At 39.9% G+C, this 23,920-nt stretch overlaps 2 protein-coding genes, 1 long non-coding RNA gene and 3 other non-coding genes across 9 annotated transcripts in view; 1 reads left to right on the top strand and 5 right to left on the bottom strand.

The window, feature by feature from the left end:
• Positions 1-2,882: 2,882 nt before the first annotated feature.
• On the bottom strand, positions 2,883-13,628 carry c19h6orf47 (chromosome 19 C6orf47 homolog). The gene is made up of 3 exons (XM_086063366.1): positions 13,350-13,628; positions 11,858-13,127; positions 2,883-4,022 (listed from the first exon to the last, which is right to left on the bottom strand). The coding sequence occupies exon 2, from the start codon at positions 12,739-12,741 to the stop codon at positions 11,866-11,868; it is 876 nt and encodes a 291-aa protein (XP_085919492.1). The 5' UTR covers positions 12,742-13,127; positions 13,350-13,628; the 3' UTR covers positions 2,883-4,022; positions 11,858-11,865.
• A 599-nt stretch (positions 13,629-14,227) lies between these two features.
• LOC147158141 (uncharacterized) lies at positions 14,228-19,248 on the bottom strand. 4 transcript variants are annotated; one of them, XR_015091411.1, is made up of 10 exons: positions 19,104-19,248; positions 18,893-18,959; positions 18,674-18,743; positions 17,143-18,507; positions 16,931-16,969; positions 16,635-16,673; positions 14,943-14,981; positions 14,647-14,685; positions 14,380-14,431; positions 14,228-14,316 (listed from the first exon to the last, which is right to left on the bottom strand). It is a non-coding gene; the product is annotated as an uncharacterized LOC147158141 (long non-coding RNA). The 4 variants fall into 4 exon arrangements; XR_015091413.1 differs by having other exon boundaries at positions 14,228-14,431; positions 15,155-16,673; XR_015091410.1 differs by having other exon boundaries at positions 14,228-14,431.
• Positions 14,836-14,900, bottom strand: LOC147158144 (small nucleolar RNA SNORD52). Its single transcript, XR_015091491.1, has one exon. It is a non-coding gene; the product is annotated as a small nucleolar RNA SNORD52 (small nucleolar RNA).
• Positions 16,824-16,888, bottom strand: LOC147158143 (small nucleolar RNA SNORD52). The gene has a single exon (XR_015091490.1). It is a non-coding gene; the product is annotated as a small nucleolar RNA SNORD52 (small nucleolar RNA).
• On the bottom strand, positions 18,573-18,639 carry LOC147158142 (small nucleolar RNA SNORD52). The gene has a single exon (XR_015091489.1). It is a non-coding gene; the product is annotated as a small nucleolar RNA SNORD52 (small nucleolar RNA).
• A 401-nt stretch (positions 19,249-19,649) lies between the features above and the next one.
• sacm1la (SAC1 like phosphatidylinositide phosphatase a) overlaps positions 19,650-23,920 on the top strand; it is a 26,054-nt gene continuing 21,783 nt past the window's right edge. The window contains exons 1-4 of the mRNA XM_086063361.1: positions 19,650-19,794; positions 20,978-21,075; positions 21,417-21,491; positions 21,581-21,708. Coding sequence (XP_085919487.1) covers positions 19,766-19,794; positions 20,978-21,075; positions 21,417-21,491; positions 21,581-21,708 — 330 coding nt within the window. The 5' untranslated portion in view covers positions 19,650-19,765. The remainder of the gene's footprint in view (positions 19,795-20,977; positions 21,076-21,416; positions 21,492-21,580; positions 21,709-23,920) is intronic.

Raw genomic sequence — 23,920 nt, 5'->3', positions numbered from 1 at the left:
AATGAAGAAGGCCATCTAGTTTTAAACTCGAGTAAATTATGTTTTACCATTCACGGTCTGTTTTTCCAAAAGGGTTGCATTGTAGAGTGCAGTCACTTCAGTCCGTCGATGAAGTCCCCCCCACCCCCCCCGGCTTCGCAAGTGGAATTTCCGAGTTCAAGGGGGCATTTACATACACACTTACTGGTTTGAACTAGGAAAAGTCTGACTTCTGACCATCCTCAAATGCAGCATAACTTTCTTTTTCATTTTTTTTCTTTTCTTAAGAGCTCAGTATTGTTCATTCGGTAATGTCATCATCATTGCTCTTTTTTTTTTCTTTTTTTTATTTTGTATGTGGGTGAGTGTGTATGTGCGTATGTGCGTGCGTGCGAGTGTGTGTGTATTCGTTATTTCACCAAAAACATATTTAAAAAAAATCCCATACCGTTCAGACCCGAGGAAGGACCAAAGAAAAGAAAGGAAAGTGAAATCCAGCACCGACCAGACACCACCCACCGGGCCACCAACCAGAGTTCTTCACCAACCCCAGAAACATCTAAATTCCAACAAATCAGGGAGACCTCAAGAGACCAAAGGAGAGACTGAGGAAAGGAAGGAAGGACAGACAAAGCAGAGTGAGATCCACAGACACCAGCCTCCACCAATTCAATGACCTGAGGAAGAAGCAGATTGTGTCTGAGTTTCGATAGATGCTGGTGTGGTGGATCTGGCATGCATGAAAATCTCCACCAAAGAGGGGAGCCGTCGACCCCTGCCAGGACAGAGCAAGCGCAACACCTCAGGGCCCCCCAGGCCGCGGCAGCGCCAAAGGACGACCCCCGGGCCCCGCCAGGGCCACCGGCCGGAGAGCAAACCCAGGAGCAGGAGCGCCCCCCACCCCAACATGGCCCGCGCCCCCAACCTAACGCAGCAGGACGGGGCACTGCACTGCAGGCCCGCCAGGCACCCCCAGCCTCCGGGGACCCCCCGCACCCAGGCATCGGCGCCGAAGAGGGGCCGGACAGCGGAGCGGAGAGGGGACCCGCGCCCATCCCACCCCCCAGCGCGTGGAGGGACGGAACACCGGGGGCAGAAGGGGAGATGGGGGCACCGGAGGACGGTCGGCACCCCCGAACCCACAGGCCCCGAACCGCGTCGCCGGGCCCAGAGCGACGGACCGCGCCGGAGCGGCGCCGCCCCGGACACCAGGGAGAGCCCCGCAACGCAGCACCCCCCAAGAGACCCAGGGAACGGCCAAGACGCAGCCGCCACCCAGCAGCCAAGAGGGGCAGTCCCGCCCACGCCCAGCCAGGGGGGGACAGCACCTATAGAATTAACCCACTGGCATGCAGTGAATCCGAATATTAACCCTTAGTGCCCATTGGTGAATCTGCTCGATCCTGTTGGCAGCAGCTGGGTTCCTGACTATAAAAACACAACCATTAGTTACAAATTGCCAAATACAGAAACATCAATGAAAGTTATCGCGATGCGGTGGCTCTCGCTAACAGGCAGAATTAAGTAACCAGATTTAGGTAAAAATATTCTATATACGTAGACCATGTTTCTATAAATTTTGATATTTGGTTTTTATTTGAGGCAGATATTTTTTCCATTAAAATGTGATTTATGAGGAGGTTAGACCATTGGTCGATATTCAGAGTTTGTTCATTTTTCCAATTAACAAGAATTGGTTTTTTTTGCAATAGTAAGGGCTACAAGTGTAGATTGAAATTGTTTATGTGGTAAGTGGAGAGAACGGTATCCTACAGTCCAAGATAGCGGACTTTAGTCCAGAAATACGTAACCGGAGTGCATAGCCATAAAGCATGAAAATAAGTGTCTGTAGTGTTTTGTAAACACTGGAGACAAATGTCGGAATCTGAGAGTCCCATTGTCTTCATCATATATTGAGTAATGTATGTTCTATGAATAATTTTATATTGGATAAGTTGTAAATTTGTGTGTTTTGTCATTTTAAAAACGTTTTCACAAACTTGAATCCAAAAGTCAGATTCCGGAGCTATAGACAAGTCTGTTTCCCATTTCGAGATGGGTAAAGACGTTTTATCAGTATGAAAGTAACTTATATATTTTTGAGAGTTTTTTTGTTGTTGCCGGAGAAAGCTTGGTAATATCTTTAGCTAAAACAGGCGGTTGGAGCGTACCCCGAAGTGTTGGAATTTGTTTCTTTATCATACTTTTAACTTGCAGATAATGTAAAAAATTTCAATTTTTTATTTTGTATTTTTGGAGCAAGGATATATATGATATAAACATATTATCTGAGAAGAGATGGTGGAGATGTGTAATTCCTTTCTGCTCCCACACACCTAAATAAAACGATTGGTTGTTAAGTTGAAAGTCGGGGTTATGCCATAGGGGAGAAAGCCCACAGGGCTCCACTTGGGCTTTTGTAATTTCTAGTGCCTTCGACCAGGCAGTCAGGGTGGCGAAAATCATTGGGTTTTTAAAACAATTATGTCGCTTAATCGATGTTGTAATAAAGAGTAAATCTAGAAGTCTGAGGTTGTTACAATCCTTCTGTTCTAGTTCCAGCCAACAGTTAAAGTATCTCTGTTGGGTTGTTGGGTTCTTTTTCAAACAACCAGGCATTCCACCATCATAAGATGATCAAATTTATGGTCACAGAAATGTATTTCTACATAGAGCACATTTGTCTATTTTGGCTTCTTTCAATTCATCTACACAAAATAAAATGTAACTACTCAAAGCCACTCAATAAAACAGGTGTTAATGGGATTCTTCTATCTTTGTCTAACTCTTGTCATTCAACGCTGACATTCATAAAAACAGCATACAACCGTCACACTAGTGTGATACCACCATTACCGTAGGTCACAATTGTCTAATGCAGTATGTCAAAATAAAAACATGCATATTGTCAACTTGTTTTTAATTGCATTTAATTTAGCAAACAATTTATGTCAGAAAGATGGATGGAAATTATTAGTTATGGCAAAGAACAGTGATGGCTTCAATCAGAGGACTGACCAAATATAATCTGTCCATTCAGGTGGCCTATTTCATGCACTTATTATATGATGCACAATTAACTAATAAGAGCGCCTATTGACATAGAAAGTAGTAGTAAAACTAGACCTTACTTTATGAACATCACAATCGCCATAACTACTTTTTGATAAGGTATGAACAAACAACAATCGAAAAATGTTAATTGAACATATACGAAGTGGAGATCTGTAAGCACAGTTATAGACATCAAACAAGAGTGGTGACAAATATTTTTGAACCCCTATTACATATTAAAAAATGTGAAAACAGGCAGGTTAGTGTCAGAATGAGGGCGCTTATAGAAAAAAAATTAGTGGAACGGCGCCACTATGTGACATTATAACGTCACTATTTGCCTGCTGTGAATAGTGAAAAACTAATTCAAGCATTAGGAAAATGGAACATTTTGCTTTGAAATGAGAACTCGGAAGTCAACAAGCATGACTCAACAGAATATATTTGACTTTGCGGGTTCCCCATAAATTTTCAAAGAAAACAAAAGCTGATTTGATTTTCTTGTTGACCTTGCAGGTCATAGCTCAGAATAACAAAACGGCCTATGACAAACATTCGCCTTTCTTACTCCTTCCACAATACATTTGTGGGCTTCTGCATAGTGGCTCTTAACTTTGGTGCCCTTTGTGAGTTATACCTTTTTATGACACACACGGACGGGCCATTGCAACTCATGAAAAAATACATGCAAATTTTAAGCAGACATAAAAATGGAAGAAAAAAAAGTGTCGCACAAATCTTTGGCTGAACAAGTATTTCAAGAACATTCAACAATCCCCTTAAGTGGTAGATGGTCCATCTTTCAGTGTCAACATTCTGATGACAACACAAAGTTCACAAGGATAGTGTTGAAAAAGACTTGAATAGAACGTGTGCAAGTCTGTAATAAATGTGCAATACAATTTTAAAGCCTCACGGCTTAAGAGTGTGGTGAATGATGACAATCCGCTGTTGTTGCTGCTGTGATGGTATCAGCTACATTACACCACCTGCGGAGGACAGAACAGTGTTAAATTAGTGTAGATTTTGGAGTCAAAAACAACCAACTATTTTAATTAGTGATGCACCGAATATTCGGCCACCGAAATTTTTCGGCAGAAATTACATTTAAGCGAAAAGAATATGGCCAAAAGAGGATGTTGCGGTGACGCAAGCAAAGAAGAAAAAAAACACTCCAAGCAAGTGTCTGTTTGAATTAAACACCAAACACGGGAGTGAGTGTCCGCCTCGCTGCTCGCTGGCGTTTGAGTACTGGCAGCTTCATTGTGCACACGGGAGAAGGAGAGGTTCGCTTGGTAAACTATGTTGAAAAAGAGAGCGCTGCCGAGTACTGCACTACAGGTGAGCCACTCTTTCTCCTGCAGTGCCTTCCTTTTTTTCTTTGATGCGAGCCCCTCGAACGCTTCCACTTTTTCCCTTGCATTTTGGTGGCTGTGCTAAATACTTTAGCTAATGTTAGCACTATTGCCATCAACAGTTGTAAACAAGTAAACACTTACCACTATCTCCGGGTGAATACAGATCTGTACAGGACGCCGTGTGTCACTTTACAGTCCGGTCCTAAAGCCGTTTGGCTGATGCGAAGAAATGTATTTATTTTTTAAACGTTGGTGAATATGTGAATGTGCCGATTGTAAGTACGCCACACCGTGTCACGCTCCAAATAGCCTACAAATGCGTCATCCGCACCGCACGCATCCGTGCCCGCTGGTGCGAAGTATTGTACATTGACTATAAAGCGCAATTGCCCCGCCAGAAAATGCTCAGTTGCTCACCCCGCGTTTGGTGTTTAATGTACTATTCGCCAAAATGTCTCTGATGTTTATGGTGTGGACGAATTTAAATTTTTATTGTGCTTTGTTAAAATGATCGTGCTAAATAGGCCTAAATATTTTATAATAATATTAAATTGTAATTATATATAATAAATGCAATGATAATAAAAAATTGGCATAATTTTTTTTCGCCGTTTCGGTTTTAGGTCAAGCGTTTCTCATTTTCGGTTTTAGCCAAAAATAATAATAATTCGGTGCATCCCTAATTTTAATAATATTGAAACTGCAATTCATACACATGATTAATGTTAGAATAAATGTACATAATTTATCCCATATTTAAACTTATAGTATTGTAAATCATTTATTTAGCAAGTGTGCCCCATGTATGTTGGGGTCGTCTGTGGAGAGAAGAAGCTGCAGTTGCAACACAGGAACTGTTGAACTTTGAATCTTATAGAAAAACATCTGCATTATTGTCTGTGCAATGACTCATAAGCGGGATGATTGTCACATTGCTGCTATGTGATCCCCAAACCCTTTAGAGCAGCAACAGGCTATGTAACCAGGGCCTACCCAATAAAAAGAGGAGGTTCGGAGCAGTGTGCTTCAGAACGGGTAGGAGATTGTAATCTGTGCACATCTCTGTTCATTCTCCTGGCGAGCATAAAGAATCTAAGTCTCTTGTCTTCCTTCCTTGTCTGTTGCTTATTAAATATTCTAGGTTGAGTGAACCTGACAATTATTTATAGATTTCAACACTTTGTACTTATTGAAGTGCCAAAGCCAGAGAACAATAAATAAAAGCGAGTACCTGCTGTGTGTGTCTTGACCTCTTAAGAGGCAGTGTGGTGCAATGCATGCATGCAGATACACATTTATATAGATTATCACAATTACACTTTATTAATACAAGTCATTTTTCATATATTAGGAAGAATATATGCCAGTTACTATTGTTATATTACCTGTTTGTATGTATTATTACAGTAACTTTGTAGACTGAGTATTTTTGTTGCTAATGCAAATTTTTGCAATACTTATTTTCTCTTAGCCTGTCAATAGGATTTCCCATTCACTGTGAGCATTAGCACTGGACATGTTTACTGTTTCTTAAGTATTTGTTGTATTTAAATATAGAATGTGTGTAATTGTTTTTATGCATTTCATTTTACAATAAACTCCAACTGAGTTGTCAATAAACAGCTTCAAGGCAGAGTAACATTCACTTCACACACTTACTGAAAGCAACACAGTACATTCAGTCTGCATTCACACTGCAGGAATTTGGATATACACACTGCTCCGTTCAGCACATTCAATTATAATGTTTTTCTGATAATGGGAAGCCAAAATCAAAATCATAATTAAATTTTGGGTAATTGCCCTAGCAAGCGTGACTCGGCAAAACCGAACATAGGTAAACTTCATCTTGGTAGACATCTGTTCTTTCTGTCTTGATTAGAAAGGTGTGTCGCTCATATGTGACAATGCAGAAACGTACGGTGTAGGCTGGGGATTGATTGTAATTTCCTCAATTGATTCGATTCTGAGTCACAACAGTTCAGTTCAATTCGATTTTTCTCAATTAAATTCGATTTATTGCACTTGAGTCCGATATTGATTAATTATGGAACATAAATTGTTCTTAAATAGCAAGGACTTGATAAAAACTCCACAAACATTAAATTCCAAATTACATTTTGTGGAGGCAGTAGCTAGTTAAATGATTTAGTTTATAAAAGTAACGTGTTATAATCACTTAAGTGTTACACAAACATTCAGCAAGGATATTTTCATAATTCTAATTCAATAATTACAAATGTAAATTAAAAAAGACTGTGCAATAAGTTAGGTCTTTCATAAATGTAAGCAAATACTTTTAAATTAATGTGACTTGTAAATCTCACGAAAACTGTAAGATACACAAAAAAAATTTTTCTAAAAATTCTATTTTCTTATGAATTTATGGGAAAAATAGATATTGACAATCGATTCATTGTTCTATGAATCGATAGTCTCGAAAAGGAAAATCGATACGATATCGATTATTCGATTTTTTGAACCCAGCCATAGACCCAATAAGTTCTAAATCCAAATGCACAAACAACTTTTTGTACTGTGTTCCTGGAGGACATGCAAACTCTTGCCCTGTCCAAGAATCAATGGTCAGAAAATGGAAACTGCAAATGTGGCACATTCCATTTACACACCGTAACATGGAATTCTCATGAGCACGTCTACCTTCACCCACACATTTGTATTAATAAAGGCCTCCCCTCAAACAAACATGACACTCTTTGCAGTTAACAAAATAAAGTACTCTCATTTTACACTATATATAGTGTATAGCCTATTAGTAAAGAAGTAAATTCCAAAATTCCTTGACAATAATATGTTCTGTGTCCCCATTAGTCTAAGCAAGGTATTCTGACTAATAACGCATTTGTGGAATATAAATTAAACAGCAAAATCCACCTGTTTTTATCAATTTCAGGGGGCGGCCATTTTGTCACTTGCTGTCGGCTGAAAATGACATCACAGTTGCTCAAGAGGTAATGACCAATCACAGCTCACTTGTTAAGGTGAGCCATGATTGGTCGTTAAACTAGTGGAGGCACATACAACATATATTGTAAGGATTTTTGGGAGGTTGACTTCCCCTTCAAATGTAAAAATAGGCTTAGAAAATTCACTACTTCTTTTCACGTCTTTCCCTCACAACACAAACATTCCAAGAAATTTTGGGGTGTGTTCTTAAAGTTGCCATGCCTGCAGTTATGCCCTATGAAGCATAGCCACATCCTGCAAGACAAGACTTGCTTGATAAAAACCACAAGACTATCTGTCTGAAAACTCTACACGGAAATGTCAATCCCAATTTTTATTACTTAATTGATTTATCATTGACATAGGAAATACAACAGGTTTTTCCATCTGTAAGTAACAATGGTTCTTAAGGGTCATTGACAGATTTCACCAGATGCAGCACAGTTAACTCTTTGACTGCCAGACGTTTTCAGAAAAGGGATGCCGTCAGTGCCAGCCGATTTAAGCATTTTGACTGATCTTTCAAGGTCCACAGAAAATGTTCTGTTTGGACTATGGAAACACACGTACTACCAAATGAAAGATTGGACTTTCATCTTTCATCAGAAAAAAAAAAAGTTTGTTTCTACCTTATTCCGTTCTTTAGTAATCAACAATAGAAAATGGTTAGTTTGACCCAATTTCGCCTGTTTTGGACCAAAATACGGAGAAATCAAGCTTTTAGTGAAACGATATTATTTCATGCATTCTAGTGAATTTGACACTTCTTTTTGTCCATGAATGATGCCACAAACACCTAAATAGTGCTTTACTTCTATAAAACACTACCACCAAGAATGAAAAAGTGTTTTTTGATAGCAAAATACGTTTATTTACATTCAACAGTGTAACAATTTGACAACAATTTGGCAAACTATTTACAAATGTGTGCAACTGTGGTGCTATTTACAAATATGTGGATGTTTCAACGACAGTTTTTCTTTGTGTAACACTCTCCTGCGTGCAAGGAGACGCAACCGCATTAGCACAACAGATTGCCTCTTCGCGTGCTCCACTTTCTTGCCGGCCGTTTTTTTCCGGGGAATAGCAAGTATATACTGCAGTGTGTGTTGCCATCAAGTCTAATATCAGGATCATGCTACGGTTTCGTTACGTCTCGCTTCCTCGTGTCCTTCAGTTGCTATACCGGGTGGTAGGAGATGTTCTGATCCATCTTATCCACTCCATTCATGGTGGCATCGTAGTCCAGAACCAGTGTCTTCTCCGTGATCAGACTGTACCCGCTCCTCCGATGAATATGCATTGGACTCGGGGTACTCTTCATTGTCCGATCGAATGTCCGCTTGTGCAGCTCCGGCGTTAGCAGCGCTAGCCGCGCTTAGCCGGTGAGGCTTACTACGTAATCATAGCAGTCGCGTCAAGGCTTCCAACTTTGGCGTCAAGCTCGGAGTCATCATCATCAATCTGCATTGGTCGATGCCAACTCTCCATCGCCCGATCGAATGTCCGATTGTGTAGAAGTACCCGGTCGGCTATTGTGCGCGTTTTGCGGCCTTAGCAGCGCTAGCTGCGCTAGCCGCGCTTAGCCGGTGAGGCTTACTACGTGATCATAATAGTCGCGTCAAGGCTTCCAACTTTGGCGTCAAGCTCGGAGTCATCATCATCGTCGACATCAATGCGCTTTTTAGTATTGATTGATGCTTTCCGTCTTTGAAAAAAATGCTCAAGCGTGAGCTGCTTGCAACCGGTTGCTTGGTCAAGCCACAATGGCTTGAACCAGCCATTGTCTCCTCAACACTCTAGCTCCGCCTCACGTCTTCTACTGACGCCCACGGTGGGCGGCCCATCCAACCTTGTGCAAAGAGAGTCATCGCTGCCCTCTAGGGGCCAAAACGAGTCTTTTACTAATCAGATCTGCCTGATACTTTCAGCACAGCTGCCCAAGGCTTTCCTGCACCCGTTTTCGAAAAAAAAACAAAAACAAAAAAAACATAGGGGACGTCTTTTAACGTCCTCGGCGCCCTTCCCTAGGTTTATGCTAAACGTTTTATAACGTTTATGGCAGTCAAAGAGTTAATTAATCATTTAAAAAAAAAACATGAAATATTTATTTTTATTATTTTCTATTATCTACAATTTAGGATAGCTATCATTTAGGGCATACATATATTATGGAATGCTTTCTACAATGGTCGCACCACATTTTCAACTTAAATCAAAGTCATGAGACTAACAATATTAGCCATCTAAACAAGAGGTGGAAAATCCAGGTCCAGAAAGCAAAATCCCTGCCACAGTTTGGCTTTAGCCCCCAGGTGCTAGCTAGCTAGCTCCCTCCCGAGGTCATAACACATGATGTTCAAATATGACCACATACCACTTTCTTAAAGGGTAACTTTTTTACATAGTTGTGAGACACAAACCTGTAGAGTGTGGATCATCTTGTGGATGATACAAACTGAGTCCTGTCTTTTAATGTATTTCAAAATAAAAGTTCAAAATTGGTTATTTCTTTTTGGTTGCACCACATAATGATTTATAAAATGGGCATTATCAGACAAACTTGTGTGTCAATTACCCAAATACATTTGTAACATGAAGTGAAATGCTCAACATAGTCTTTTTCATTAATTTCTATACAGTGGATGTTGATATTAGAGCAAAAACTTATATTTGAGTATAATTGTGAACTGGGGAGGTTGTTGAATTAAATTGATTTGTATCCACAATGCTTTTGGACAAAAAAACACATTGTTACCTACAAATCTTGAATTAAATTGAATTGTACCCTAGGGCTGGGTTTAAAATATCGATATATATATATATATATATATATATATATAATATCGAATCGATATTGCTTTTCATAGCCCAATATCGATTCATAAAACCATGTATCGATACTTTTAATACGGCTTTTTCTGGTAAATTAATGTGCTTGAGGCGAGCACGTACTCGTTCAAAACCTCGTGTGAGCGTTGTTCAAATGTGCCCTTTTGTGTTTCAGAATACCCCAAAAGTAGCCCAGTGCTTACAAAGAAAGAAAACAGCTGAAGCATGAGCTGCTCCAAGCTGCTGATTGCTATATAACTTTAAAAATGGGCTGCGTTTTAATGCAAGCGGATCGCATTGCGGGTCTCCCTCTCGAAAAATACACACATGCAAACGCACACTGTTTAGACAGATGCACTATGGAAAAGCTTTTCTTTTTGCAGTAGTTTTAAATAGCTTACCTTAATTAAAATTCTGTGTCACATTGGAGCCAAAAGTAGAATCCTGATCATTTACTGCACATTTTACTGCTCTAAATAGTAAATAAGTCATACTACACTAAAATTTACACAAGACTACGGACTTCTTCTTCTACTTACATTTGATGGTTGTCAAATACTTTTGGTTCATTAGCGCCCCCTTCTTTAGCAAAGATACCTATGGCTATGAGCGAAGGCCACTGGCATGACTTCTTCTTCTTTCTTATCTGGGTTGGCAGGTGCGTTTGGTGCAATACCGCCACCTTGTGCATGTGGCAATAATTAAACAGTACATTAAATGAAAGCAAAAGCAAAAGATTGAACACTACTAATGCACCAAGTAAGAAAAAGAAGTTTCTACTATTTGCAAGTCTTCCAAATAAAAGTAAAATTGGTACTGCATGAAATCCTTAACTGAATTGAAAATCAATGTGAATCGTGAATGAAATCAGGCCCTTCTGAATCGAATCAAATCGATTTTGGAAATCTGAATCGATACCCAGCCCTATTGTACACACAATGCTTTTGGACAAGAAACCACATAGTTACCTAAAAATCTGCATCTATGAATTCCAAGAAATACACATTCACAATATGGATATGCCAAGCTCACTTTCATTTTGTGGCACATGATTTGACCCACTGTTACAATCTGTGGGATCTGCCCAACATCGTTCTAAATTCCTGTGCAAACATATCATGAAGCATTAGGATATGTGAAAAACTGTAATGTCCCAATGAATAATCAATGTTTTTGTCAAGTGGTAGGTTGGTTTCACACTTGATTTTCAATGGTAAACTGGCCTAAATAGCTCTTCAGATTGCCTTTCTGGTTGTCCTGTTCATACTTTGTCATGGGTTGTGAAGGAGGCACTGTCATAATTGATTTCAACCCATAATAATTTGTCTGCGTGCCATGCCTCAAATCAAGATTTAGAATTCTATTTTTACTTCTATAGTAGCCACTAGCCAAGATAATTTTTTTATTTTGCCACAGAGATAACCAAGCATATAGTAAACATAATTAGAGCCAACTAGTGTGACTATCTTGTATTTTAATTCATGAGAAAACAGTGCCTGCATTACTCTTGAGGTGCTTATTTGCAAATTGACTGCATTTTTAATTAGGTCATAATATCAGCTTTGCCGTTTCATTGCAAATATTCATAAAATATTTTTGTTGTTTCACTTCAGCCAAACAGAAGAACCTTTCAATTGATTAATTTCCTAAACTGTTATTAAACTTACCAAGAAGCTTAGCTCGTCTTCATTTTTCCACTTGTATAAAGCATTTCTTTCTCTTCATCTGTCACCACAGTTTCCCTGCTCTCTTCCTCCACTTGTGGCTTTTCTTCATCCAAACCAAGGAGCACACTCTTTTTCAGGCTGACAGAGATCACTAAGGCTTGCACAATGCCATAGATAAAAGCAAACTCAGGGAGATGTTCCTGGATCAGCCAGAGGAGTCCAGCCATTCCCACTGTGGACACAAAAAACATGGCCATGCCATGGAGCCAAAGCCTCAGTGGTCCCTGGATCCCCAAAATTTCCAAAATCAGTTTGACGGGAGGCGACACGATCCACAGGAATCCCACCACGAACAGGTCAAACAGGTGGCGGAGGAAGTTGAAGCAGATCTCATAGTGCTCAGGAAACAATTCCACATTCCAGCTGTGCACAAAGAGACGAAAGGGGGACGTTAGCTGGGAATGAGGAGTCGGGGACGGAGGAGGTGTTCCATAGTCTGAAAAGTCCCCATCAATATCACGATCACCACTCTTGATGTGCCGTTTTTGTTGCTTGAGTACACTTGGCTGTGTTTTTCTTCCCCAGGGAAGAAAGGATGTTGGAAGATATTTATTCCACCATCTTGGAGCACGTTCAACAGTTGTCTCCATCTCTTGCTTCACTGCACATAGATATTCAATTTCAATAGGTTGTAGCTTCTCCTGAGCTTCCCAGTACTCATCATCTCCTGGACTATTTTGCTCTTTTTGTCGTTCAAACCCTCTCAGCTCACTGGAGTCTGTCTGCTTTTTTATCTCAAGTTTATCCAAAGTAGCTTTGTCTGACGCTCCTCTGCTCCCCCAGGAGCGCACCCACCCCCATGCTCGTCCTACCACAGCTGTCATGGTTCCTCCAGGAAGTTTTTGCAGATCACTCCAACTGAAAAAATAAAAATCCAGCTTATTTTGTCTTAAATTGTTTGGGCAGTGGTGTAAGCCAAATTGGATAATCAAATGAACTCCCAATCGTTAAACAAAAATATGATGCAGCTCTGTAAAATTATTCTCCATCCTTATGTGGCTTGAAAGTTGGGGGGGGGGGGGGGGGAGAGCAGGCAGTATTCAATTATCACGACTTATGTCTCCATGTTGATTCCACAACACTTGCTGTTCAGGTTTGTCAAATGCGGAAGTAAATAAAGGCCAGTTTCAATGTGCTGATGTGACGTTTTTGGCGTCATGTAGTTCTTCCAACTTTTCCAGAGTTTAGAGCGCTTCCTGACTGCATGTATCTGTAAATGTAAGGAATGAAATGTTCAGTCTCGAAATGTTCCTTCCACGTAGACAGTTCAGTGTAGCTAATGCTGCCAATCGCGGTAACGTTAGGTAACTTGATAAGACTATTTCTGACGACTATTATAAAACACCTTAAGTAAATGTCGGCCACGGATAGTGGTAACATGCAAATACATCCAATAATTAAGTCGACAACTTATCTGAAAATAAAAGATCACCTTCATCGACGTTGGCTGGGTGTCACTGCTAGCTCATACGGTAGTTAGCTTGAACTCCCCGAATCTCGATCCCGAGACAAGTCCAAAATTGGTGCTTGTGGGGTATCGTGTCATGGCTTCCCACGATATAAATTTGGAGAAAACCAATTCGTTTCAATACGGTCTGTAGCAGGCAGACGACACTTGCCAGTGAAATGAAGGTAACGTGCATCACAAAACAAGAACAAAGGACGGCGGAGTGGCGACTCGCGGCTCTCCTTCAAAATAAAACTATTAAACCTGTGCTCCCTTAAAAGTGTCAGACGAAAAGCTGTTTTTGCCCTTAATTTGTCAAAACAAAAATATCTACCCGCGTTACTTAAATCACGCTTACTTTTTTTTTTGCGAATCGACTACTAATAGATTCAGTGAAGTTTACATCGATCTTCAAATGGATGGTCCAATTTCCATAATATACTCGAATTTTAATTACATGCTGTTAGTGTGCAAAAAATACCGTATTTAACCCACACACACAAAAGCATGCAAGATTATTGTGCAAATATTTAGGATAACACATTTTATGGGGCAGAATTTGACAAATGATGAATTCAAAAACTAAAGGATATTACTGCCACACCAGGACAAACAATTCATATCATGTCCCATTTTAACATTATCATGTTAAAAGATGAAAATGTACGCAAAAACATGCTCTATATATATATTATTCTTAAACTGTGGACGTGGTAGGGAATTTTAGATTCTAGCCAAAGGCGCTTCATTACGCATGCGCACTATTGAGAAATCCAGAAACGTATATACAGCACTCACACCAAATGCACTCAAAATTCAACTTCGATTTTATTGAGCACAATGTAAACACACACCAATTACACTTTAGATTCAGCTTCAATTTTATTGAACAAGATGCATTTAATAGACAAGATGGCAGCTTCAACAAAACACTTAAAATTTGCTTCAGCACCTGCAAGACAGTTTAAAGTTTTAGCAACTTTACTTAGAATTTCTGAATGAACATCAAAAGAACCTTTTCAAAGCAGCTGAAGTCTAAAAGCCATCAAATTGAGTGTCACGATCAGCTGTATACAAAAAAAAAAAGAAAAAAAAAGATCAGTTTTGTTAAATGTGAAATTCCTGGGTCAAAGTAAATCTTTCAATAGTCTGTGTCTCAGTGCGCTGCGAGTAAACTTCAGCTTTAAATCAGTAGAACCGAATATGAATCATCATTGAACACAGACCATTTCATACATCATACGCCAGCACAAAATTTAAATTGTATCCCAACTGTACTTACAACTGCAAGATTCAATATCCTTCCATTATGAGTCAGGAGCTGCAAAACAAAATTGCGAAAGGACAAACATGACAAAATTCCACAGCAACTGTCGGGACACTATTTTGGATGTTAGTAGCTCATTATGTGATCCCACGCTTTGACTTGGGACAGTAAAACGGAGAAACACATTTAATGGACTAAAGAGTGTGGTCAGTGCACTTTGAAAATACATCAGGCATTTCAGAGACTCTAGTCTATGAATCATCACTCCACATTTACACTGAAGTAGGAACATTATTAATGTGTCAACATACCTTGCAGAGGAACCCGCCCCATTCAAGCTGTTTGGACATCTAAAGAACACAGTAAAAAGGTGTTTCATGTATAAAATCTGTGGACATTAAAATAGAGGCACTCAGTGCACTGTGAAATATCTTAATTTTGAAAATCAGAGACTCCACCCTAGTAAATCATTACAGCAATTGTTAATTTCAAAATGGGTGAAAAACTGTTAAGTATTACTCACCATAAACATGACTGCATCCAATATGGACTTTGCCAATAATTGAACACAAAGCAGTGTGGGTACACTGGGTAGAAGCACAATTCTATGCACCCTTTTGAAACTGCTTGCATTAATTACCCAAGCAAATTGTGAGGAGTTTGTCGAGTTACTTGATATACAGCTCACTACCAACCAAATATTTTCCAGCATCAAAGTGCAGCTAACCCTAGACTTTAGCAGTAGAGCAGCTACCTGGAGAAACTGCGTGCGTTTAAAAATGCCTTTACAAGTGGCACTGCAGCCAGCCTGAATTTAAAGAGTTGTAAACAGTCAGTCATACAAGGTTCCTAATAACTGTTTAAAATTAAAACTAAGGCTACGTTCACACTGCAGAGTAAGACGGACAATTCAGATTTTTGGTTACATCGGATCTTTAATGTAGTCCTTTACATTACTTGTCAGGGTTGGGCATTTTCATAGGTCTATGTCTAGAGCCGTATACAGAGAGAGTTTGGCGAACAGAAGGGTAACAAGACGGCGTCCATATGTCATGCGACCAGCAGCTGACCAATCACACTGACTGCTCATGCTGTAATTTGTCAACTGCTGGTCACATGGCATATGGACGCCATCTTGTTACCCTGCTGAAACTGTTTGCAAAACTCTCAATATATATATGGCTCTGCATATGTCAAGCAAATGTTGTCATCTAGTGGTAAACTAATAGAATGCAACAGCCCAAGTTCAAAGTGTGTGCATTTTGAAGCACACCTACTACAGTGCCTAAGACACTTCGCACGCCAACCACCAACTATTCATTTGCCAAATTGGTCTTTTTCAGGTATCCTTGGCAGAAAATGGCAGCAAAACACATCAGCCTCCTCTAAGGTGCGACCTATGTAATAAAATTAGCGGTTACTAGATCTACGATTATAATGCATACAGAAAATGTCTATTGCTGCGATAGAATGTTTGCGTATTATTGCAGCTTTTTAAATTAACAAAAAAAAAATCTATACAGTCCCTTCAAAAAGTCCATGTTTTTCTTATCCCTTAAGTCAGAGGTGCCCAAGTCCAGTCCTGGAAAGCCCCCATCCAGCACAGCTGAATCCAATGATCAGCTCACCAGATTTTTTATTTATTTGATAGAATGTCATTGTTTGTAGTGAGTATCTTATTTTGTTTACATTTATTTTAGCAATATTGTGACTATACTGCAATCTTTTTATAAAATTTCAATTCAGCTGAAGTCTAAAAGCCATCAAATTGAGTGTGTCACGATCAGCTGTATACAAAAAAGAAAAAGAAAAAAAAAGATCAGTTTTGTTAAATGTGAAATTCCTGGGTCAAAGTAAATCTTTCAATGGTCTGTGTCTCAGTGCGCTGAGAGTAAACTTCAGCTTTAAATCAGTAGAACCGAATATGAATCATCATTGAACACAGACCATTTCATACATCATACGCCAGCACAAAATTTAAATTGTATCCCAACTGTACTTACAACTGCAAGATTCAATATCCTTCCATTATGAGTCAGGAGCTGCAAAACAAAATTGCGAAAGGACAATCATGACAAAATTCCACAGCAACTGTCGGGACACCATTTTGGATGTTAGTAGCTCATTATGTGATCCCACGCTTTGACTTGGGACAGTAAAATGGATTAACACATTTAATGGACTAAAGAGTGTGGTCAGTGCACTTTGAAAATACATCAGGCATTTCAGAGACTCTAGTCTATGAATCATCACTCCACATTTACACTCAAGTAGGAACATTATTAATGTTTCAACATACCTTGCAGAGGAACCCGCCCCATTCAAGCTGTTAAGACATCTAAAGAACACACAGTAAAAAGGTGTTTCATGTATAAAATCTGTGGACATTAAAATAGAGGCACTCAGTGCACTGTGAAAGATCTTAATTTTGAAAATCAGACTCTACCCTAGTAAATCATTACAGCAATTGTTAATTTCTAAATGGGTGAAAAGCTGTTAACTATTACTCACCATAAACATGACTGCATCCAATGTGGACTTTGCCAATAATTGAACGCAAAGCAGTGTGGGTACACTGGGTAGAAGCACAAGTCTATGCACCCTTTTGAAAAGGCTCGCATTAATTACCCAAGTAAATTGTGAGGAGTTTGTCGAGTTACTTTATATACAGCTCACTACCAACCAAATATTTTCCAGCATAAAAGTGCAGCTAACCCTAGACTTTAGCAGTAGAGCAGCTACCTGGAGAAACTGCACGCGTTTAAAAATTCCTTTACAAGTGGCACTGGCCAGCCTGAATTTAAAGTGTTGTAAACAGTCAGTCATACAAGGTTCCTAATAACTTTGTTTAAAATTAAAACTAAGGCTACGTTCACACTGCAGAGTAAGATGGACAATTCAGATGTTCGGTTACATCGGATCTTTAATGTAGTCCTTTACATTACTTGTCAGGGTTGGGGATTTTCATAAGTATGTGTCTAGAGCCGTATACAGAGAGAGTTTGGCGAACAGCAGGGTAACAAGACAGCGTCCATGTCATGCGACCAATCACACTGACTGCTCATGCTGTAATTTGTTAACTGCTGGTCACATGGCATATGGACGCCATCTTGTTACCCTGCTGAAACTGTTGGCAAAACTGTATATATATGGCTCTGCATATGTCAAGCAAAGGTTGTCATCTAGTGGTAAACCAATAGAATGCAACAGCCAAAGTTCAAAGTGTGTGCATTTTGAAGCACACCTACTACAGTGCCTCAGACACTTTGCACGCCAACCACCAACTATTCATTTGCCAAATTGGTCTTTTTCAGGTATCCTTGGCAGAAAATGGCAGCAAAACACATCAGCCTCCTCTAAGGTGCGACCTATGTAATAAAATTAGCAGTTACTAGATCTACGATTATAATGCATACAGAAAATGTCTATTGCTGCAATAGAATGTTTGCGTATTATTGCAGTTTTTTTAATTAACAAAAAAAAATCAATACAGTCCCTTCAAAAAGTCCACATTTTTCTTATCCCTTAAGTCAGAGGTGCCCAAGTCCAGTCCTGGAAAGCCCCCATCCAGCGCAGCTGAATCCAATGATCAGCTCACCAGGTTTTGTATTCATTTGATAGAATGTCATTGTTTGTAGTGAGTATCTTATTTTAGCAATATTGTGATTATACCGCAATCTTTTTATAAAATTTGCTAGACTTTGATATGTCCCACAAAACCTTAGTAATTTGAATATATTCACTTTTGTAGGCTAATAAGAGTGTGTACGCCACAGTAAAGGGACAAATGTTCATTGGCCCACTGCCCAGTGCACCCATAATACTTTGACTTTTGATGAGCTGGTTTGGAAAACTCAACTGCTAGCCTTTTAACACCTGTAGAAGAAAAAATACAGTAAATGTGTTTATCCACACAAATTCTGCACAGTAAAATACATGCACGCTCAGTGCACTGTGAAATACTTCATTGTATTATCAGAGACTCTAGTCTAGTGAATCATCATTGCAGCGATATGTAACAGTGTATCAGGCCAATACTCACAATCAACACACGGCTGCATTACTCTGTATGCGCGCAGGAGCTCCAACATTATGGTGGTAGCTGAGTAAATCTGACAAAATTGGGGCAGACGTTTTAAAAAATTCCACTTCGGCAAAAACAAAAACATTATTTAGAAATTCAATAGATTTTTTAAATCAACTCTTCTGTGCAACAGATTAACTCTACATCAACGCAAGCATTCTGCAATGTTTTACTTACTTTTGTCACCCATCTCCAAGATGATCCTTAATATACAAGCTTATGGCCACCAGGAAATCATTACATTCTGAAATCCAATAAATGAGAGGGCGAAATTACCAAAACTACCCAAGTTGCGTCATACCACGTGCTTCACACAATTTCCATCAGAGCAACATGCTATAGCGCTGCAATAGTCTTGCCTATTGATGGATTAGCTATAATTAATTACCTTTCATTGTACTTCTCTCGAGAATATGTCAGTTTCGTGACAAATGTTGCTATACTGGCGCTCCAATGCGCATGCATCACAGCTAGCACCCAGACGAGGAAGAGGCAGTAAGAACGGCTTTCGAAGCTTTATAAAGCGGGGTCCTTCTCGGTTTGCGATGGGGCGACATCAGTGCCTGACAAAAACTTACTTACCCCCCCCCCCCCCAAAACACAGAAACTATAGGCACAAAAATAAACTGTAGAGAACGAGAAAAAAAATCAACGAATTGCATAACTTTATTTACAAAATTATTAATTCTAGGTGATTCTTGCGTTACCGAGTTGATCGACTCCTTTTCAAGGAACATAAAGACGCAAAAGGAAACTATTTGTTCTTAAAACAATTTTATTTGTGATTTTTGTTTAATATACTGTAACGCTCCTCATTGCTGCCAAAGCACAAATTCAGAGAGATTGGAGCTGCATACAGGCACTTTTTTAGTTAGCTCATTTGGGGCGGTGATTTATGCTTATAGTCACGCCTCCCCTGGTTGCCAAATTCCACAGACGAGCAGCAATTTAAACACCAAGCTTTGTTCCGGGTTCAATATCTCAGAGCTGGCAACACAAGATCAGACGCTGTCACTCTTGGGTCGCTTTGGTTAGGTCGACGGAGTGAAGATGGCGACCGCCTACGAGCGATACAATTTGTAAGTACATTTAACTCAGTTTAATTTTTAAATGCTTTATCTCGACAAAGGTCAAACTGCAGCTGGGAAGCAAGTCGGCTACATTCTGGGCGGAAATGAGCTTTTAAACAAGGTGGCTGGACAGCTAAAGTTCACCGAGTGACTCTTGTTACATCAGGAAGTACTAAAGTTTAAACTCGTTATTCATCATTAATAATATAATTTCTGTGTAACACTAACAAGGCAAAATATACAATACTTGAACATGGCTTTTGTCTGTCTGTTCAGAGGACCCCTGTAAGAATGATGCACGACGACAGAGGTTTATTTCACTGTAGCTCTCCGACAAATGAATGTTTGTTCATTTATTCTAAGAATTTACTTAGTTGCGTCACATTTTGTTTTCCTTGTGGCTGTGGAACACTTACGGTCTTGGAGAACATTGATTGTCACATGGATGTGAAAGCGAAATATGAGTCAGAAACTGTGTATGCCTATGCACCCCTTGGACCCTCACAGTTTTTGTCACTACACCATGCCAGGGTTTTGACAAATCTTAGGTTAGGTAGACACTTTGATCCCGTTGGCAATGTGTACTTGTCACACACTGTTTTGTCATAATTTCATGATTTGGTCAAGAATAGCTGATATTAAAATTGTGTTTTTGGTCTTTGCTGGATTACCCAACTCCACTGTTTTTAGAGGTATGAAATGAGCATTTCTTTAAACATGCATGGGAATCATACACTGGAAAACCCCCAATAGGCCTACTGCTTTTTGAGCAAACATTGGTGTCACCTGTGTACACAGTATTAGTCTAGTTAAGATTATGACAGGGCAACAATAGTGTGTTTGTGCGACTCTCTCACAAGAGTACATACTATCTTCAGTTCCGCTTGTCACTGATTTAAACAACTGGTCACACTTTCCCACTGCAGGGACCTTGATCTTCGGGAAGCCATGTTTATTGTTATTACTTAAAACTTTTTTATAATTTCTTTACTGCCATTAATTTCACCCATAGTGGCCATAGATACATATCAGATGTCATCTTAAGTCGACAGCAAGTGGAAAAAAAAGTTTTTAAAGGTATTATTGTACATGGGGATAAAAAACAATAACATATGTTTGTTTTTTTTTACTGCTGAAAATGGCTCAATGAGTCACATATCCCTTTAAATGAAATGTAATTTGTTCTCTTCAGACACACCACCCCAGAAAAGTTTTTCATCGAAGCATGTGATGAAGGGGTTGATGCTGTCCTGGCTATCGACAGGGTGTCAAATGAGATGACCCTCAAAAGTAAGGAGGCTCTTCCAGAAACTGCATGAGACAACTGTGTGTTTCAAAGCAAAACATCTTGAGTTATGATTTTCTTTCTTGAGGTTATTTACAGATTACTACTACTACTACTACCTGCTGTGATTCAGTGCCTTTTTTAAACAACAGCTGTCAATTATTTTTCTTATTGGAAATGAATGGTTATTATAATTATGTCTATCAGTGCTGTGTGATTGACTGATGACTGTTATCAATATTTGTGAAGTGTCTTTCAGCTGTTTTCATCTTGTCAAAACAGCTCTCACAATGACGAGACTTTGAGATTTTTTTTTTAAGTCACCTAATCTGTAGTGTTTTTACAGGTAAAAAGGATATGCCTGCCTCAGCAGTGACCAGGCCTATTTGTGGCATCATGGGAACCATTCGCCTGGTTGCTGGTAAATATTACCGAGATGTAGTCTTTTATTGGAGCAGATTCAGTACATTGTTTAGTATGATGGATATTGCACAAACTGACTTTCCATAGGGATGTACCTAATAATTATCACAAGGAAGAGAAATGTGGGAAGCCTCCTGGGTCATGCAGTGTGGAAAGCTGTGGATTTTGATATAATCTCTTACAAGAAGACAATTTTGCATCTGTCAGAGATCCAGGTAAAAGAAAACATGCAAAAATAAGGAAAAATGTGTGAACACGACACAGAAAGTTGGGGCTTGTAATCAAAAACAGTGATGTTTTAAAAACTGAAGCAACACAAACCCTTGCAGGACTTCAGAACTACATTAAACTGCAGGTATTGTGTATTTTAAAGACGTATATAATTGTATTTGGGGAAAATAGGTGTAGAAGAAAGCGAGTAACTGTGTATATCTTGCTCAAACAAAATTAATATGTACTCTCTTTAAAAAAGTAAAATGGTGGGTTTAAGAGCATGTCAATTGGTAACAGTGCCAGAGAGCATAAGGAGTCTGTGACCAGTGAAATGTTGGCGGTTCACATCAGGTTTCACTGCTTTGCAAATTGGCTCAGCAGTCTTATCCTATTATCCCAACAGAGACACACAAAGCCCAGAAAGCATGCAACTCATTCTAATACATTATTCACTGCTGTTGCTTAAACCACAGCAATTACACTTTAGGCCAGAATTTTACTAAAGCTTTGTGCGTAGTGGGTACAAAAACCGGTGCAAATTTGACTACTTACACAAACAAATGTGGAAGATGATCTACAAACCAGGTGCTCACAGGATTGTGATTGCTCAATAGTGAATTTGACACGTCATCAATGTGGTCAGATAGAGATGCGAATGATCTGGGTGGAAGCCGGTCTTAAGTGCCGCGCTGTGATCCGCATGCAGTCACTTATAAACATATTTTACGCTCTTTGACCTCCTACTAGACTAAAGCCAATTAGTTTGTTTTTCCGCCATGTAAAGGACTGTGTGCCATTTGTGTTCCACATTTAAAGTGAATGAGAAAAGCCGCTACATTTGCTGGCAATTGATTGATGCTCGCAACGGCGCCAATTACCCTTTTTAGATATTGGCCTGCTTGCGCGTTTCTGCAAAATTACCAACACTCGGTCTGTCCCGCCTCTTCGTTACAATTTCGTTAGCAAGTTAGACAGCTTATCGCGCAAGACTTGTGTTGGCCACGAAAATAGAGTCCTACGGCTGGATTCAGGGAAAATAAATACATTAAAAAAGAATAATAATAATTAGTTATAAATAGTAATAAATAGTTTCAAGGTATTAGAGAGGATTCTGTGGTGAATGAGTAGCCCAACAGCTGTTTGTGGTTTTCTTAATGGCGCGCATGCGTAACGAAGCGCCTTTGTTATTGATTGGCTAGAATCTAAAATTCCCCACCATGCGCACCCGACCTCCCGCCGAAATGCTTCGGACAACTGAGACAGACACACACTCTTTGTTGAAATCAAACGGCTTTTGGGGGTGTAGTTCACTTTCTCTGCAAATGAGACACTGTTCACTGACACAGGGTCAGTGTGTTATTTCATGTAACATGCAAGGCTGTCGTGATTAGGTTATATTGTGGCTGCAATGTAGCTGCTGTAAATATTTACAATGGGTTGGTAAACATGGTTCCGGGATGGAGCCGGCAGGGCCTACTCAGGTGGTGGGTGGCCTTGGTGGGCGCTAAGGAGTGTCAAGATCTAAGCATGGATGCTAGATCTGGATGCTAGCAACAGTGGTGGGCCGGTGGCTGAGCTGACCAGAATGGAGTTAAACATTGCTGTGGACCCAATGGGCAGAATGCAAGCCGATCTACTCTTCTGGAAGCCACAACATGTGTGAAAGCTGATCCAAGGTCCGCGAAGACGTTACTGGTTACCGAGCATGCGCTCGCCTTGGCTGCTCGCCTTGGCTGCTCGCCTTGGCTGCTCGCCTTGGCTGCTCGCCTTGGCTGCTCGCCTTGGCTGCTCGCCTTGGCTGCTCGCCTTGGCTGCTCGCCTTGGCTGCTCGCCTTGGCTGCTCGCCTTGGCTGCTCGCCTTGGCTGCTCGCCTGGTGGGGTGGGCCTGTTGGTGGCGTCCGGGAACCGATTTACCAATCCCAAATGATTGGTACTAGCTGCAATTTATACATGGACATTACTCAAGATTAACTGAGCAAGGAGTGTGCAAACTTAAGTCTGGGATTGATAACTATATGAATCAATAACCTTCATAATCAATGTATATGACTGGCGCGTATAGTAAGAATCGATGGGGACGGGTTACTAATAAGCCATATGGCTTCTACCCATCAGCCCTTCTTTCGGATGTCAATGTTGCTAATGATATTATGTGATTAATGTAACTTGTAATAATGTGTCCGAAAGGGGGGGATGAATAAAAAACGGTACTGC

This window comes from Leptonotus elevatus, chromosome 19, assembly GCF_054856555.1.
Source record: "Leptonotus elevatus isolate MCC_2025b chromosome 19, RoL_Lele_1.0, whole genome shotgun sequence".
Classification (NCBI taxonomy): domain Eukaryota; kingdom Metazoa; phylum Chordata; class Actinopteri; order Syngnathiformes; family Syngnathidae; genus Leptonotus; species Leptonotus elevatus.
This window is presented reverse-complemented; position numbering and strand designations above follow the sequence as displayed.

What these genes read in the sequence shown, in the direction of transcription:
- c19h6orf47 (XM_086063366.1), bottom strand. Translation starts at nt 12,741, where the DNA reads ATGACAGCTGTGGTAGGACGAGCATGGGGGTGGGTGCGCTCCTGGGGG.